General features: G+C 34.4%; 3 protein-coding genes across 4 annotated transcripts; 2 read left to right on the forward strand and 1 right to left on the reverse strand.

Annotated features, from left to right (window-relative positions):
* Positions 1–609: 609 nt before the first annotated feature.
* Positions 610–4074, reverse strand: LOC105622677 (non-canonical poly(A) RNA polymerase PAPD5-like). The gene is made up of 8 exons (XM_012204089.1): positions 3500–4074; positions 2675–2845; positions 2091–2448; positions 1835–1981; positions 1558–1751; positions 1309–1462; positions 964–1102; positions 610–818 (listed from the first exon to the last, which is right to left on the reverse strand). The coding sequence occupies exons 1-8, from the start codon at positions 4072–4074 to the stop codon at positions 610–612; spliced, it is 1947 nt and encodes a 648-aa protein (XP_012059479.1).
* A 2750-nt stretch (positions 4075–6824) lies between these two features.
* On the forward strand, positions 6825–8202 carry LOC105622678 (mitochondrial inner membrane protease subunit 1-like). 2 transcript variants are annotated; one of them, XM_012204092.1, is made up of 4 exons: positions 6825–6894; positions 7291–7434; positions 7528–7725; positions 7883–8202. In XM_012204092.1, exons 2-4 carry the CDS (start codon positions 7339–7341, stop codon positions 8042–8044), a joined length of 456 nt encoding a protein of 151 aa, XP_012059482.1. In that variant the 5' UTR covers positions 6825–6894; positions 7291–7338; the 3' UTR covers positions 8045–8202. The 2 variants fall into 2 exon arrangements, with proteins under 2 accessions (XP_012059482.1, XP_012059481.1); XM_012204091.1 differs by lacking the exon at positions 6825–6894 and having other exon boundaries at positions 7095–7434.
* A 2095-nt stretch (positions 8203–10297) lies between these two features.
* On the forward strand, positions 10298–12727 carry LOC105622679 (trans-1,2-dihydrobenzene-1,2-diol dehydrogenase-like). Its single transcript, XM_012204093.1, has 4 exons — positions 10298–10502; positions 11292–11583; positions 11651–12048; positions 12499–12727. The coding sequence occupies exons 1-4, from the start codon at positions 10298–10300 to the stop codon at positions 12600–12602; spliced, it is 999 nt and encodes a 332-aa protein (XP_012059483.1). The 3' UTR covers positions 12603–12727.
* The last annotated feature ends 686 nt before the right edge of the window (positions 12728–13413 follow it).

Below are 13413 nucleotides of genomic sequence, written 5' to 3' on the forward strand. Positions count from 1 at the left end.
TTCATAGTTTTATGTGTTGAGAAAAACGTATATAACTTATTATCGTCTGTATACTATTCGTACTTTGAATATATTACAATATGTTACTTATCATGGCTGTGAACACAATTACTATTCGACGATGGTAATGATAAAATTTTGCAATTTTTTTTATAACGATAATAAAGTGTTATTACACCGGGTACCGTTTGTAATCTGTGCAATGAAAGTGAAATATAAATAGATCTTATCTCAAATTTCCATTAAGAATTCTGTACGTCTTTAATGTATAACCTTTTGCGTACAGAGCAAAATATATAGTTCTGACAAATGGGGAGGAAAAAAGAAATGTATATATATATATATATGTATATATGTATAGCTACTGCTTGGGCATTCTTGTTCTGCGCAAGAATCGTTAAATTTCCAAACTGTTGGTTCTTTCAGAACCGTAAACATTGTGCCCTTCTGTACATTGAACTGAAACTGAAAGCGAAGAGTACTCGCGTAGGATGATTCAGTTATTGCGATAACCGACCATTAATCGCTGTCTTTCTATCACACAGTTATGATATTGAGCTCGCTACTTAAGTGACGGAAGTAATATCTGAAATTATTGTGTACATTTCATCACCGTACACAATCTCCGGTTCCACGTTGCATCGTGCATTGTTTTTTCCTCTTTATCGAATGTGGTCTAGAACTTGGACTGTGACTAGTATTGTTATTATTATTATTGTTGTTTCCATTACTGTGAAGTGCGTGCTTGGCTTTGTTTTGACCAACTATATTGTTGTTGATGCGATGATAGTTGCCTTTGAAACTTTGCTGGTGATTGGCTGCAACAAAGAAACATCAACAAAAAAATAGCACGCGTCAAATACGAAAGATATCATCGAACGTGTGTATGTATTCGTGTAATCGAAATCTGTTACAACAATTTAATATGCACAAGTAGCAAACAAAATCAATTAATTGTCGTACCATGAATGGTTGCTTTGAATGCTTTTCTTCCAGAATAATTGTGAATTTGATGACTATTATAAAAGTGCCTATCTTTATTTTTGTCGTTTTCGCTCTTTCCACCAGTGTTCGGAGAATTGCCACGACTACACTCAGAGTCCTTAGAAAAACATATAAATAAATTCAGAATTAATAACGATCCTATATAAAATTATACAGCAATATATCATGGGAGGAGGGCTTCGAATTTCAATATATTAAAGGATGTGAAAAACAAGTAAAATATTGTATATACAAAAGAAATTAATTGTGTATAAAATAATAATGACGACAAAGACATTTTTTTAATATGTTTATCATGTGTACCGTATCACTAGCGGGAGCTGAAAGAGTGGATGCATCAGAACCAGTTGAGCTTGACAGAGAGTCTCCTTCGCCTACGGGTAAGAGGAATGTTTCTTTGATCCATCTACGATAGTATATTACTTCATCGGTCACACGGATTATTCTTCCCAGTATGCTGCGTATAATGAAAGTATTGTTTATTATAATTTACATGTTGTACAGGATAAAATAGAATAGAAAAAACAAAATGATAAGTAATAAAGATCTCACCTTACTTTACTGGCGTCATTGATTAAGATATTTGAGGGATTGGCCGCTTGAGAGAGAATACAATAGGCCCAATTAAATGCACTCTTTACATACAAAGCACCGTAACTACTACGGCCGATATCATTCCCAGGTGTGAGTGGGTCTTCTATGCATAATAGAGATGGTCGATGACCATCTATCATATCTCGTTGAATCTATTAATCAACATATATAATTAATATCAAAAATACTGACTGATATAGAGCCTCTACAATGTAACACAAATATAAAATTAGACCTCTTCTTTCGATATATATTGACCACCATCCTTTATGCGAATGCCAGTCTTAACATAGTTGAACTTTCTCCCATACAGCTCCAGAAATTCAATCAATAACACTCCCAGATTGGTATTTGGACAATGAATATCCTTTCTCGGATGTAACTGTAATAAATCAAAATTTTGATTCGACAACAGCAATTGAGTGTCATGAGACAATTGTGACAATAATAAATGTAATTTCAGTAGATATGTTAGCAACAATTGTACTCACTTGTAAAAAACTGATGGTCATGAGTATTAAACTGTATGAAGATATACCGCCAGTGAACACTTCGTTAAGATCTCTTTGTAGTAGAAATTGCTTTAACACCATGACTAATTTCTCCAGAACCGGATATTGCCTCTTGTAGGAATTTATCAACTCTGCAGACTTGACGCCATTATTCATGTTGAAACTAATGTCCACCTTAATTTCACTTTCCTTATCGGTCAGTTTGACGATCGGTACACTGGCCTTATCCAACACTTTAATAGAAGATGGCTCAGCGATATTTCGATCTAGTAAAGCACGTTCCAAAGTACGCAAAGGAAGATTTGTCCACATCCCTATTACTACCAAATCTATATCACTGTAACAATAGGAAAGTCTCTATACATATATTTGAGAGTACTTGACATGCGAGTAAATTTGGTAAACAAATATTCCTCTCAGATTAGATTATTCCATCTAAACTCTAATTCCACTAAAACTCACTTATTTATCCATTAGATAAATTATTACTTAATTCATCCAAAGATCAATCCAAAAGGAACAATCGACTCTCAGATTTATTTACAATACATAAAGATACCTACCTTGTAGGCAAATATAAACCAGTGCGAAAGCTACCAAATACTTCGACTTTAGAGTCTGGCCAGAGATCATAAATTACATTTTCTATCCTTTTTACAACTCTCAATCTTAATACATGCTCTTCGTGCGAGGGACACATGTATGAAAAAAAATCTTCTATTTCCTCATGTAATCTAAACAGAAACATAAACCTATTCAATGTCCAGTCATCAACATCTGTAAAATGATGTGTAGAAATAAAATATATGCAAATATAAAATAATTCCTGACAAATACAATCACAAAAAACTTAAGAAATAGAATTTTCATCTGAATTTGAGACATCTTTGTGAAAAATACTCGATATGCCTTGTCCTTGAGTTTATAATGTATCTCTTATACATAGGATAGATACATGAGATATGTTTACAATTTCTTATATCAGCCAACAATACTTGATGACAAAAATTTTTTGCAGCTGTTTACGAGCTTTATTTGTAAACCTACTGTAGAAAGAGAGAGAGAGAGAGAGAGAGAGAGAGAGAGAGAGAGTGTATGTATGTGTGTGTGTGTGTAAAATATCATGTATAGGAAGGCTCTCTTCTTTTTCCGAAATGACAAATTTAAATTCTAAAAGATTGCTATTACCCCTGACTATTATATTTTTCTGACTATATATATCTCTTCCTCTTTTCCTTCGATATCTTGCCAACTCTTCAATTTCACCTGGAGGCATTTAAAGGCACTTTGTTCAAGCGGTGGCCAACATAACCTAACAGACAACCATATGGACTGTGTGACAATCCCTCCCGCCCCCGAGTAGATGATGTGGAGTCGGATATACTCACCCGATTGTCCCCATAGAGTAATGCTTGTTGGTCACACGCCACGGACAGCCGCCGTACTCGCCCACAAGGGCATCGTAATTATAGTTCATGCCGTAGGTGCTTGCCCGATTTTCGCCTTTCCTGCGGGATGGGTTGTAATAATAGTTGCAGGCATTGTGGGGCACACGATGCTCGCCATTGCCATTGCCAGTGGCACTGCTATGAACGGCGGCGGATGTAGGTCGGCCGTTACTACCGTTGCTACTATTGCCGGCATTGGCATTGCCATTGCCATTGCCGTTGTTACCAGCGCCGAAACCGACACCGGCACCGATAGGGTTGCCGGTGCCGGTGCTATTGGATAACGGCGTGGTGCCGGCCGCGGTCGTCGCCGTCGCCGTCGTCGTCGCTGCTGCCGGGCTCGTGTCCAGCGCGAGAAAGTCCTGCTGCAGCCGTACGCCCATCGCATTACTCGTATTCGCGTCGTTACGCAGGGTCAGAACGTCAAGACCCTTCTCGGCCTCCCAAATGTGTAACCAAAGGTCCTTGGCAGGGCCGTACTGCTCCGGTTGGTACCAACCGATGGTCGGATCCATTAAATTGGCGCCGTTGGACGGGGGAACTCTCTTTGGTCTCCTCCGTGCGTTCGTATGTGTTTGTATAAGTGTATGCGCGCGCGCGCGTGTGTGTGTGTATGTGTGTGTGTGTGTGTATATATGTGTGTATATGCCCGCGCGCGCGCGCGCGCGTTTCCGACGCCGTGCGTGCGTGCGTGCGTGCCGTACCGTGTCGTGCGTACGAGCGGTCGTGGACAAACGAGTGGGCGGGCGAGCGGACGGACGGACGGACAAATGAACGAACGAACGAACGAACGAACGAACGAACGAACGAACGAACGGACGGACGGACGGACGGACGGACAGTCGTGCGAGCGGGCGAGCGAGCGGGCGGGTGGACAGACGGACGGACGCACCACGTCGCGTGTCACTCCCTGTATCGCTCTCGCGCGCGCGCGCGCGCGCGTTGTCCGGCCTCCTCCCTCGTGCCACAGTAGTCTATCCGGGGCTCTCGGCACTTGTCGCGATATCGTACACCGTGATATTCGCTCTTCGCAGATGGTCGGGTCGGTCGGCAAGTTGATCGGCGGACTTGGCGGGCGATCTTTCGATCAGTCAATCGTAACCTGCCAAAGATATCAAACTAAACGAGATTTTCATACACGTACCACGACTCCACGACCGCGGAGCACGACGGAACCGAGCGTAAACCCGAGATTCGCCGACGGCGCCCGATTACCGCGCCGATTAAAGGGGTGATTCTCGTGATATATATCGCAGTCGCACCGTTCTAGCCGGACGGCGGTCGGGACGGACCGCGCTCCGATTGCTCCGATTCGCGCAAGCGTACTGTGCAAATGCGCCCATCGCAATATTCGCATTTTGCGACAACACTTCGCAGAGTACTTTTCACGAGAATTCACATTCTTTCCGATTCTTTCGCAAGAATTCGCTAAAGAATATGCGATAAATCTTTCAACGTAATACATAAATTATAAATTATAAATTATTTTGAATCATATTTAAAATCATATTTAAAAGTAATACGATAAATTTTTTGTAATGATTTATCACTTAGATCATAAATAAGTTTTTCAAAATAAAAAGTAATATTTTGTAATCTGTGCTCCAAATGTATGGAAATGTATTTATAAAATAAATGATCAAAATTTTTTTTGACTTTTTAATACAAGTACTTTATATATTTAAAATTACTTATGTAAAGTTATATATATTGCAATGCAAACATTAATTCAGTAAATAAACAAAATATTCATTTGTTTTAAATCTTTGTAATTAATCGGTGAATCGCAATAAATAAACTTTGCATGAGTTATTTTGAACTAGTTATTTTTTTACTAAAGTTTTTATACAAAAACATTGAGATTTTTATTATTATTTAAAAATTGTAGCTTATAGCTATAAAAATAATAACTAATAATGTAAATAAACTATAAAAAGAAAAATGTTCATATAAAAACAGACGTTATAAACACAATTTTCATATAATTTATGTAAAGTATAAATATTAATATATGTTCTATGATGTGTTTATTAAACATCCTGAACAGGAAGTAAGAATATTATTATATTTTATTTTTTACTATTTTAATTCTTGATAAGAATTTGACAACAATCTGACGTCGCTTCTCTTTTTCTCATATTCGCTTCTCTCTCTCTCTCTCTCTCTCTCTTTCTCTCTCTCACACACATACGATTTCACACACGTGGCAGAGCCAATAGCGAATCGAGTCGGCATTGGCCGATTTCTTTTAGCTCTATGCATCGTATGATGCACGACACTCTATCAATTTGAAAAATAGGATTGCGTGAATCCAGCATGTGTCTCTTGTTGGAAAACTCCCGAAGAAACTCAACATTGATGTTCAAATTTCTGATTGGTAGTAAAGATGTAATCCAACGACATATATGCATAGACTAAACATTGTGACTGTAGCTTGAAGCCGGAAATTGATAGTTCATCATGTGGTTTTAGGACCCGTGTGTCTCTTTTTATTTTAATGAGAGTAGTGCGATAGAAGATTTTGTTCACGTCGTATGCTCTAACATGTTCTAAAATGCTCTTATCATAACATTTATTCACTTTAACGCGCTTATTGAAGTGAAGGAGCTATAGCAGGAGCACATTGGAGCAAGCTGGAATATGGGACGCGAACAAACCTAGAGTGAGTAGAAGCTGTGGTAAAAGCATGTTAGAGCTTGCGACGCGACAAACTTAGAGTGAAATAGTACGGGTCCTAAAACGCCACATAAACTGTCAATTTCCGGCTTCAACTCCTACCACTGAAAAGCATGGGAAAAGCTTAGTTTACGTATATACGTTGTTAGTGTAGCCACAATAGAAAGAATAAGAAAGATTTCAACCTATCAGAAATCGCATATATCGAAATACACGATTTCTAATAAGTTGGAATCATTATTCCTTATGCTGGATTCATATTGGATCGACATGCATCGTACGACGATCTGTAATCAATCAGAAAGCAGAATTTTATTTTGTATTGATGATACAAAGCAAAATCCTGTTTTTTGATTGGTTGCATAGTGTCGTACGATGCACGTCGGATTCAGTGTGAATTCAGCATTAGGGAGCGTTTATATTGGTCACAACCGTATGCCGTAACCTGTAAAAATTGACCAATCATCTTCGAATATTTCTTTCGTTTCGTCGAATGAAAGAGACTCGACTGTGATTAGTCAAAATATATACGAAAGATTATAGTCACGTATAGTATTTCCCTAATTTTTCTTATATACTTTTTCTTTTCGAGAATAAAGATTTTGTTCCTATTGCCTGTGCTTTTTCATTGTGTTTCCGGCTTTATATTCTAATATCAGGTATTAGATCTATTTTTTATTGTTGCACTCTGAACCGGTGCAATAAGTTAAAATAAAACAAACGTATATTGTTTTACTTCAACTTATTGCTCTGTATGTACTAGTTGAGAAAGTGTAGCAATAAAAAACAGATCTAACATGGATATCCTAACCTCAATAATCATCAAATTTAACTTAATATCTCGGTTCACGGAGCAAAACGACACTTTTTTTTCTGTCAGATTTTTTCGTTTCTCAAAAACGTGTCGAATGAATTCAATTTCATCAAAATCGAAGTGGAAGGGGGTGTTCTAAACAATTACCGAGCATATTATGTATATACCTATACGCGAGTAAACGAACGGAGTGAATTACGCGTTCTAGTACGAATGTTATGTACATATGTGATTCTGGTAGATTCGGACGAGAAGAAATGATCTCTCTTCTCGTCGATCCTTTGTCATAATGCTGAACAAATTTATAGTTAAGGTTATTCGTGGGTTCGTGCAATGTGCATGTGTGACATATTGCATATACGAGTATGTAGGCGATATTGTCGTGGTAAGGACACGATTACGCATTTTTTCTCATTTGTCATTATCAGATCTGATGCCTTTTATTTTGACAACATAATTATTGCTGATATAATTACAGTGTAGTGGTCCATCCATGGAACCCACTTTGTACACTAATGACGTCTTACTTCTGGAACGAATATCAGTTAGATTACAAAGGCTTGAGAAGGGAGACATTGTCATATCCAAATGTCCCAACAATCCAGAGCAGAATATATGCAAGCGAATCATAGGCCTGCCTGGCGACAAAATAAGGAATGGCTTTATCATAACTACGGTAAATTTTAAGTTATTGAGACAGGTTTTGATAATGTTTTTGGATAATGTTTACTCTGAATTACTTTGCATAAATCTTGTTCTTTTGGTTAATAGTTCTGCATGAATTAGAGAAAAACATATTGATAAATGTACTGACAAATTATTTATTCTTACAGATACCTTATGGACACGTTTGGCTGGAAGGTGACAACAGAAATAATTCTACAGATTCGCGAATATATGGACCAGTACCTCATGGATTGTTACGTGGGCGAGCTTTATGTAAAATACTTCCTTTAAGAGATATAACTATGTTTACAACCAAATATGCAACTTAAATTATTTTTTATATTTAATAGATATTTGTATTGATTAAGGATTGCAGGAATATTCACTTAGTCATATTTTATTTAAACTAGATTTAAAAAAATAAAAAATTCCTGATGTATTATATGTGATTAGTGGCATAAAAGCATCGTTAACAGATTTTTCGAAAAAAAAAAACAGTATATTATATAAAAGTATATTATATAAAAATAGTTATACTTTTTTTATTATTTTATATCTCTACATTGTATTCTAGATGTTTTAAATATTATGTATTTTTTTTATAGCAAAATAGAAGAAAACTAACTGTTGAAATTGACTATTCCTTAAAAAACTCATGATGCAGACAGAGAGATAGGCATATTCAGAATGCGCTTACAGTGATGTAGCGCGCTAACATGCTATAATTTATGTTACGCATATAGAATTTCTGCATGTTTTATCGATAAAAACGCGCCTTACGGGCGTTCTGAATACGGGCCTTAATATATAAATGATTATCTGTAAAATTTTACATGCTTCGCACGATTGTAATAAAACTGATTGCATTATCAAGTTTGAAAATAATTAAAACAAAAATAATGCGCGGATAGATATAGCATAATAAAAATATTCTTTATCTCTGTGTGCATGTCGCATTACAAGGTTGCTTGAAAGTCGCTGAACAAGATTATCTCGACGTAAGCAGTGTTTGCTTGCGAAACAGGTTAGTATACTTCAAGACGTCGTGGTTTACTTCGACGATTACTTCGTTTCTGCAACGTGAGTGCTAATTCTTTTATATTCGATTGCATTTTGAATTAATAATGTTGATAGCATAAATATGTAGTTAGAGTTTATAGTTGCTTTTTGCTGATTCTTCAAAAATCGATCTATGTACCGTTTTCATTTTTGATAAGTCAAATGTTTCTATTAAGCCGGTTCTACATTAGTTGCAAGCCGATTGTGAGTTTGTTGCGATAGTCAATGAATATGAAGCGTCAATGAATATTGATTTCAAAATATAGAACCGATTTTACGTTATATTATAAGCTATAAATAAGCTGTTTATGACATATGTAAATCCGTATTCAGAACACGCTTTTATCTTTGAAATTCTATAACATGCATAACATAAAGTATAATATGTTAGCGCACTAACATCGTTGTAAACGCGTTTTGAATACGGGTCATGATGTCTTTTAAATATTGGCACATTGGACGATTTTGTTTTGGAATTGATTGTGACTCAACATATTTTTATAGCGTTTTCGAGTGCACTGGGTTAACTCATGTTTGACCCGAAAGTATCACGACCTCATCCGATTAGAAATCAAAGTAAAGCATAAAACAGTTGCACAACAGAGTTGCCTTCAGAATTATCATCTAAGTGCATCCAGATGTTCTTTTATCTTTGTTTAATATTCGTGAACAATAAAGATAAAACTACATCTGGATGCACCTGGACAATGATTCTGAACACAGCCTATATTCTAAAATTGTTTTATATGCCTACCGACAGTTGTCGCTGTCATTGCGAAGATATATTATGGTGAAAAAGCTGCGGAATGATATTTTATATGCAAAAGTTGCACGTTTACCGACAGTTGTCGGTATCGATAACTGACGATAGCCAATGGCAAGGAACTAACTTAGGAAAGAAGCGCGATTCTTATTGGTTGTCATTACTTAACAATACAGAATATGGGCTCAGTTAAATCTGCTAAATGCACCCATATTCATGTATGAAAAATTTTTTATCGGGATATTTAATTAATTTATCCTTGTGTTAAAATTAATAAGTACATTTATTCACTATAGGCAGGGAAAAAAAGCTTTCGAATAAGCTTTTGAGCGCTAATTTTCTAAATATCACGATCTTGCTTGCTAATTTTCTAAATATTGCGATCCTGCTTGCAGCTCAAAAGATTTCATAAATAAAAATTTGCTGTGTATTTGTGTAAATATTAGGTTTTTGCATGTCTAATATAACACAATAATAAAAAAAATAATACAAAATCATGGCATCTAGAATTAATATTTTTAAATTTTAGATTTTTGTATATATAGATACCTCGATGTCTAATAGATGTCTATCCGATCTCTTTACATCAAAATAATGATTATAATTAAATACACGTACATTATATATATATATTACACCGAATATAAGTATCGCCGAAATTAAGACAAAATTCAATAGAAAGTTACTATAATTAGTATCCGTATCACACTAGATCTAGGTCAATGTTAAACTGATAAAACTTTTTTTTCGAAAAATTTAGATGATGACATTACGATGGGGCATTGCTAGTGCAGGAAAGATTTCGCATGATTTTGTAACGGCATTGCAATCTTTACCAGCTGATGAGCATGATATCATCGCCGTTGCAGCGCGACAATTGTCACGTGCGAAAGATTTTGCAAAGTTGCACGAAATTAAGACGGTTTATGACGATTATGAGAAACTAGGATTGAACAAGGACATCGGTACATGATAACTGCGAATTGTTATTAATAATTTTAATTTAATTTGCAATCATTAAAATTTATATTAAAATTTCATTGTGATATCATAATGAAAGAAAATTTCATCATATAATATTTTTTAGAATTTTTCATATTTTAAATAGGATTTGTTGAAAAATATGCTAAATTTTTTTGGTTTTTATTGGAAATTATAGAATGAACTTAAGATATTTTTTTATATTTAAATCTTAAGATATTTTTAAATTTTAATCTTGTAAAAAGAATTCTCATAATGTTTCTTATAATTAAACAAAATTTTTTTTATATTTTAAATTTATGAAGATTATTGAAAAAAAAAACTTTAAACTTAGACATATAATTATATATAAATTTTATATAATTATATAATTATATAATTATATAATTATATATAATTTATATAATTATAAATTATAAATTTTAAAAAATATATATAGATTCAACTTTCTTATCATTTCTGAAAAAATGCAAATTTATTGAAAAATCAGAATTTAAGTTTTCTAAAATTATAGAATTATATAGAAATTTGAAAAATTATTTGAAGAATTCTAAGAAAAAATTTTCAGGATGATATATATATATATATATATATATATATATATATATAGTAGGTAGTACACACACACACACACACACACACACACACACACACACACACACACAATATATATAAATAAAAGTAATACTCAAAAATAGTATGTCTCCATAAAAATTGTTTTAAATTAAATTTGATATACTCATATTTGTTATATTTCGTGTATGTGTTTCAAGACATCGTATATATCGGAGCGATTCACCCTCAACACTTTGACATCGCGATGCTTATGCTGAAGCATGGCAAGCATGTCCTGTGTGAAAAGCCATTGACGATGAATCTAAAGCAGACCACTGAATTGATTAATTATGCAAAGAGTAAAAATCTGTTCCTAATGGAAGCTATATGGAGCCGCTGTTTTCCCATGTATGATACTGTTAGAAAGGAAATCGCATCTGGTAATATAGGCGATATTCATCAAGTGATCGTTTCCTTCGGTTTTCAAATGCCTGATGTGGATCGGATAACGTAATGTTTATTAACTCTTTTAGCGTCTAAAAGAGGCAAAGCAATTAATCAATCAATCAATTTACAGCTTGAAAGAGTTAGGCGGCGGATCAATTCTTGATCTTGGCATTTACTGTTTGCAATTTGCCTGTTTGATATATAATAACGAAATGCCGGAGAGTATTAAGGCGGCTGGAATTTTGAATGAGAATGGTGTCGATATGTGCATGTCGGCTACTTTGACCTACAAAGGGAATCGCACCGCAACAATCATGACAAATGCGCTGGTTGAATTGCCAAATGAGACGTACATTTGTGGTACCAAAGGTATGATAAAAGTGCCTGATTTTTGGTGTCCGACGAAGGTGGAATTGCCGAGCGGCACTGTACAGGCGTCGCTACCGAAATTAAAGCACGAGGTTAACTTCATAAATTCCGCCGGACTTTCCTACGAAGCTGTCGAAGCTCGTAACTGCATTTTGAAAGGTAAAACTGTCAGTGCTCTAATCCGCCGATCGAGGCTCTCATCTTTTATGAATTTAATAATCTCAAGAGACTTTAATAATCTTAAGAGACAGATTGTGAAAATATTGCACAATTATGGCATCTTGAATTAACTATAATTTTGCAATAATTGCGCTAAGATGATGCGCCATAACGCAACAGCTTTGTCAGAAATTTCTAAATAATGCCGAAATTAATTAAGCAAACAGTTATTAATATTTTAAAAAAGGTCAAGTTTTTGCATTTGTTTTTATTAGTATATCGTCATGTAATTATAGATTACTGAATTTATGCAACATTTTATCATATAATTTAATAAATGCTGTTCTTATCGGAGAATGTTTTTATAATAACAAAATTAATTTTTGTACACAAAATCGATAATTATAATATTGAATATTTTATGTTTAATTATTGTGTTTAATTTCACAGGTTTGATAGAAAGTCCAAAAGTATCTCATGACACATCTTTATTGCTGGCGAAATTGGAGGATGAGTTGCGTAGACAATTGGGCGTTGTGTATCTTCAAGATTGAAAAACTACATATATATTTTAAAAATAAGATATATATTCAATTTATATTATGCTGTCATGTATAAATTCGGAGAAGATTTTTTTCTGAATACAGCTACAAGTTGTAATAAAAAAGTCTTTCTCTGAAGTCTTATTTTTTAAAATATGTTGTTGGAAAAAATAATTGATAAAGACTAATTGAGAACAGAATTTCTAATAGTTTGTGTCGTTTTTTATAAATTCATTTTCTATCTCACGAACATACATCACACTTCCGTGCGTGCGTGCGTGCGTGCGTATGATATGGTTAATACCTGAATTATTTTCAATTTGAAATAGAATTTTCAAATAAATAAAAAATCAATCTCGTAGAGGACCTCCATTATCCCCGCCGATTATAATCCTTAACAGCACAATTCATCGGCGCAATATTGGTCCAACATATCCTCAATGTATGTCAATGTTTAACGTTTCGCCAATGAATTCTGCTGCTATGGATTGACCTCTTTTTTATTATTTTATTAATTATTTTTGATACAATATATTTTATTACATTTTTTTTTAAATTTGATAAAATATAAAATTATATAAAGTACAATTTAATTATACTCATACATTCGCAATATTTTACGTAAAAGAATAAGTGCAGATAATCGCAGGCTCAAGAAATTAAATCTAATAATATATATAATGCCTATATATGAGCTAATATTGGATATTAATATGTGAAATAATCAAAACTTTATTAAATAAAAGTCTCAATACATTTTGACTTTCGACCCTCGTTTCGGAGTCCTCTTCGCAGTACATAAATTAGTAACGCAAATATAAAT

This window comes from Atta cephalotes (assembly GCF_000143395.1).
Source record: "Atta cephalotes unplaced genomic scaffold scaffold00048, whole genome shotgun sequence".
NCBI classification, from domain to species: Eukaryota; Metazoa; Arthropoda; class Insecta; order Hymenoptera; family Formicidae; genus Atta; species Atta cephalotes.

Bases quoted from the DNA above. Each gene is read 5' to 3' on its own strand.
- LOC105622677 (XM_012204089.1), bottom strand. From the start codon at position 4,074: ATGGATCCGACCATCGGTTGGTACCAACCGGAGCAGTACGGCCCTGCC. The intron at 1,752-1,834 runs GTCTAATTTTAT...GTTGATTAATAG, and splicing joins AATATATATCGAAAGAAGAG to ATTCAACGAGATATGATAGA. The intron at 1,463-1,557 runs GTGAGATCTTTA...CATTATACGCAG, and splicing joins AATGACGCCAGTAAAGTAAG to CATACTGGGAAGAATAATCC.
- LOC105622678 (XM_012204092.1), top strand. From the start codon at position 7,339: ATGCTGAACAAATTTATAGTTAAGGTTATTCGTGGGTTCGTGCAATGT. The intron at 7,435-7,527 runs GTAAGGACACGA...ATATAATTACAG, and splicing joins ATGTAGGCGATATTGTCGTG to TGTAGTGGTCCATCCATGGA. The intron at 7,726-7,882 runs GTAAATTTTAAG...TTATTCTTACAG, and splicing joins ATGGCTTTATCATAACTACG to ATACCTTATGGACACGTTTG.
- LOC105622679 (XM_012204093.1), top strand. From the start codon at position 10,298: ATGATGACATTACGATGGGGCATTGCTAGTGCAGGAAAGATTTCGCAT. The intron at 10,503-11,291 runs GTACATGATAAC...ATGTGTTTCAAG, and splicing joins AGGATTGAACAAGGACATCG to ACATCGTATATATCGGAGCG. The intron at 12,049-12,498 runs GTAAAACTGTCA...TTAATTTCACAG, and splicing joins TCGTAACTGCATTTTGAAAG to GTTTGATAGAAAGTCCAAAA.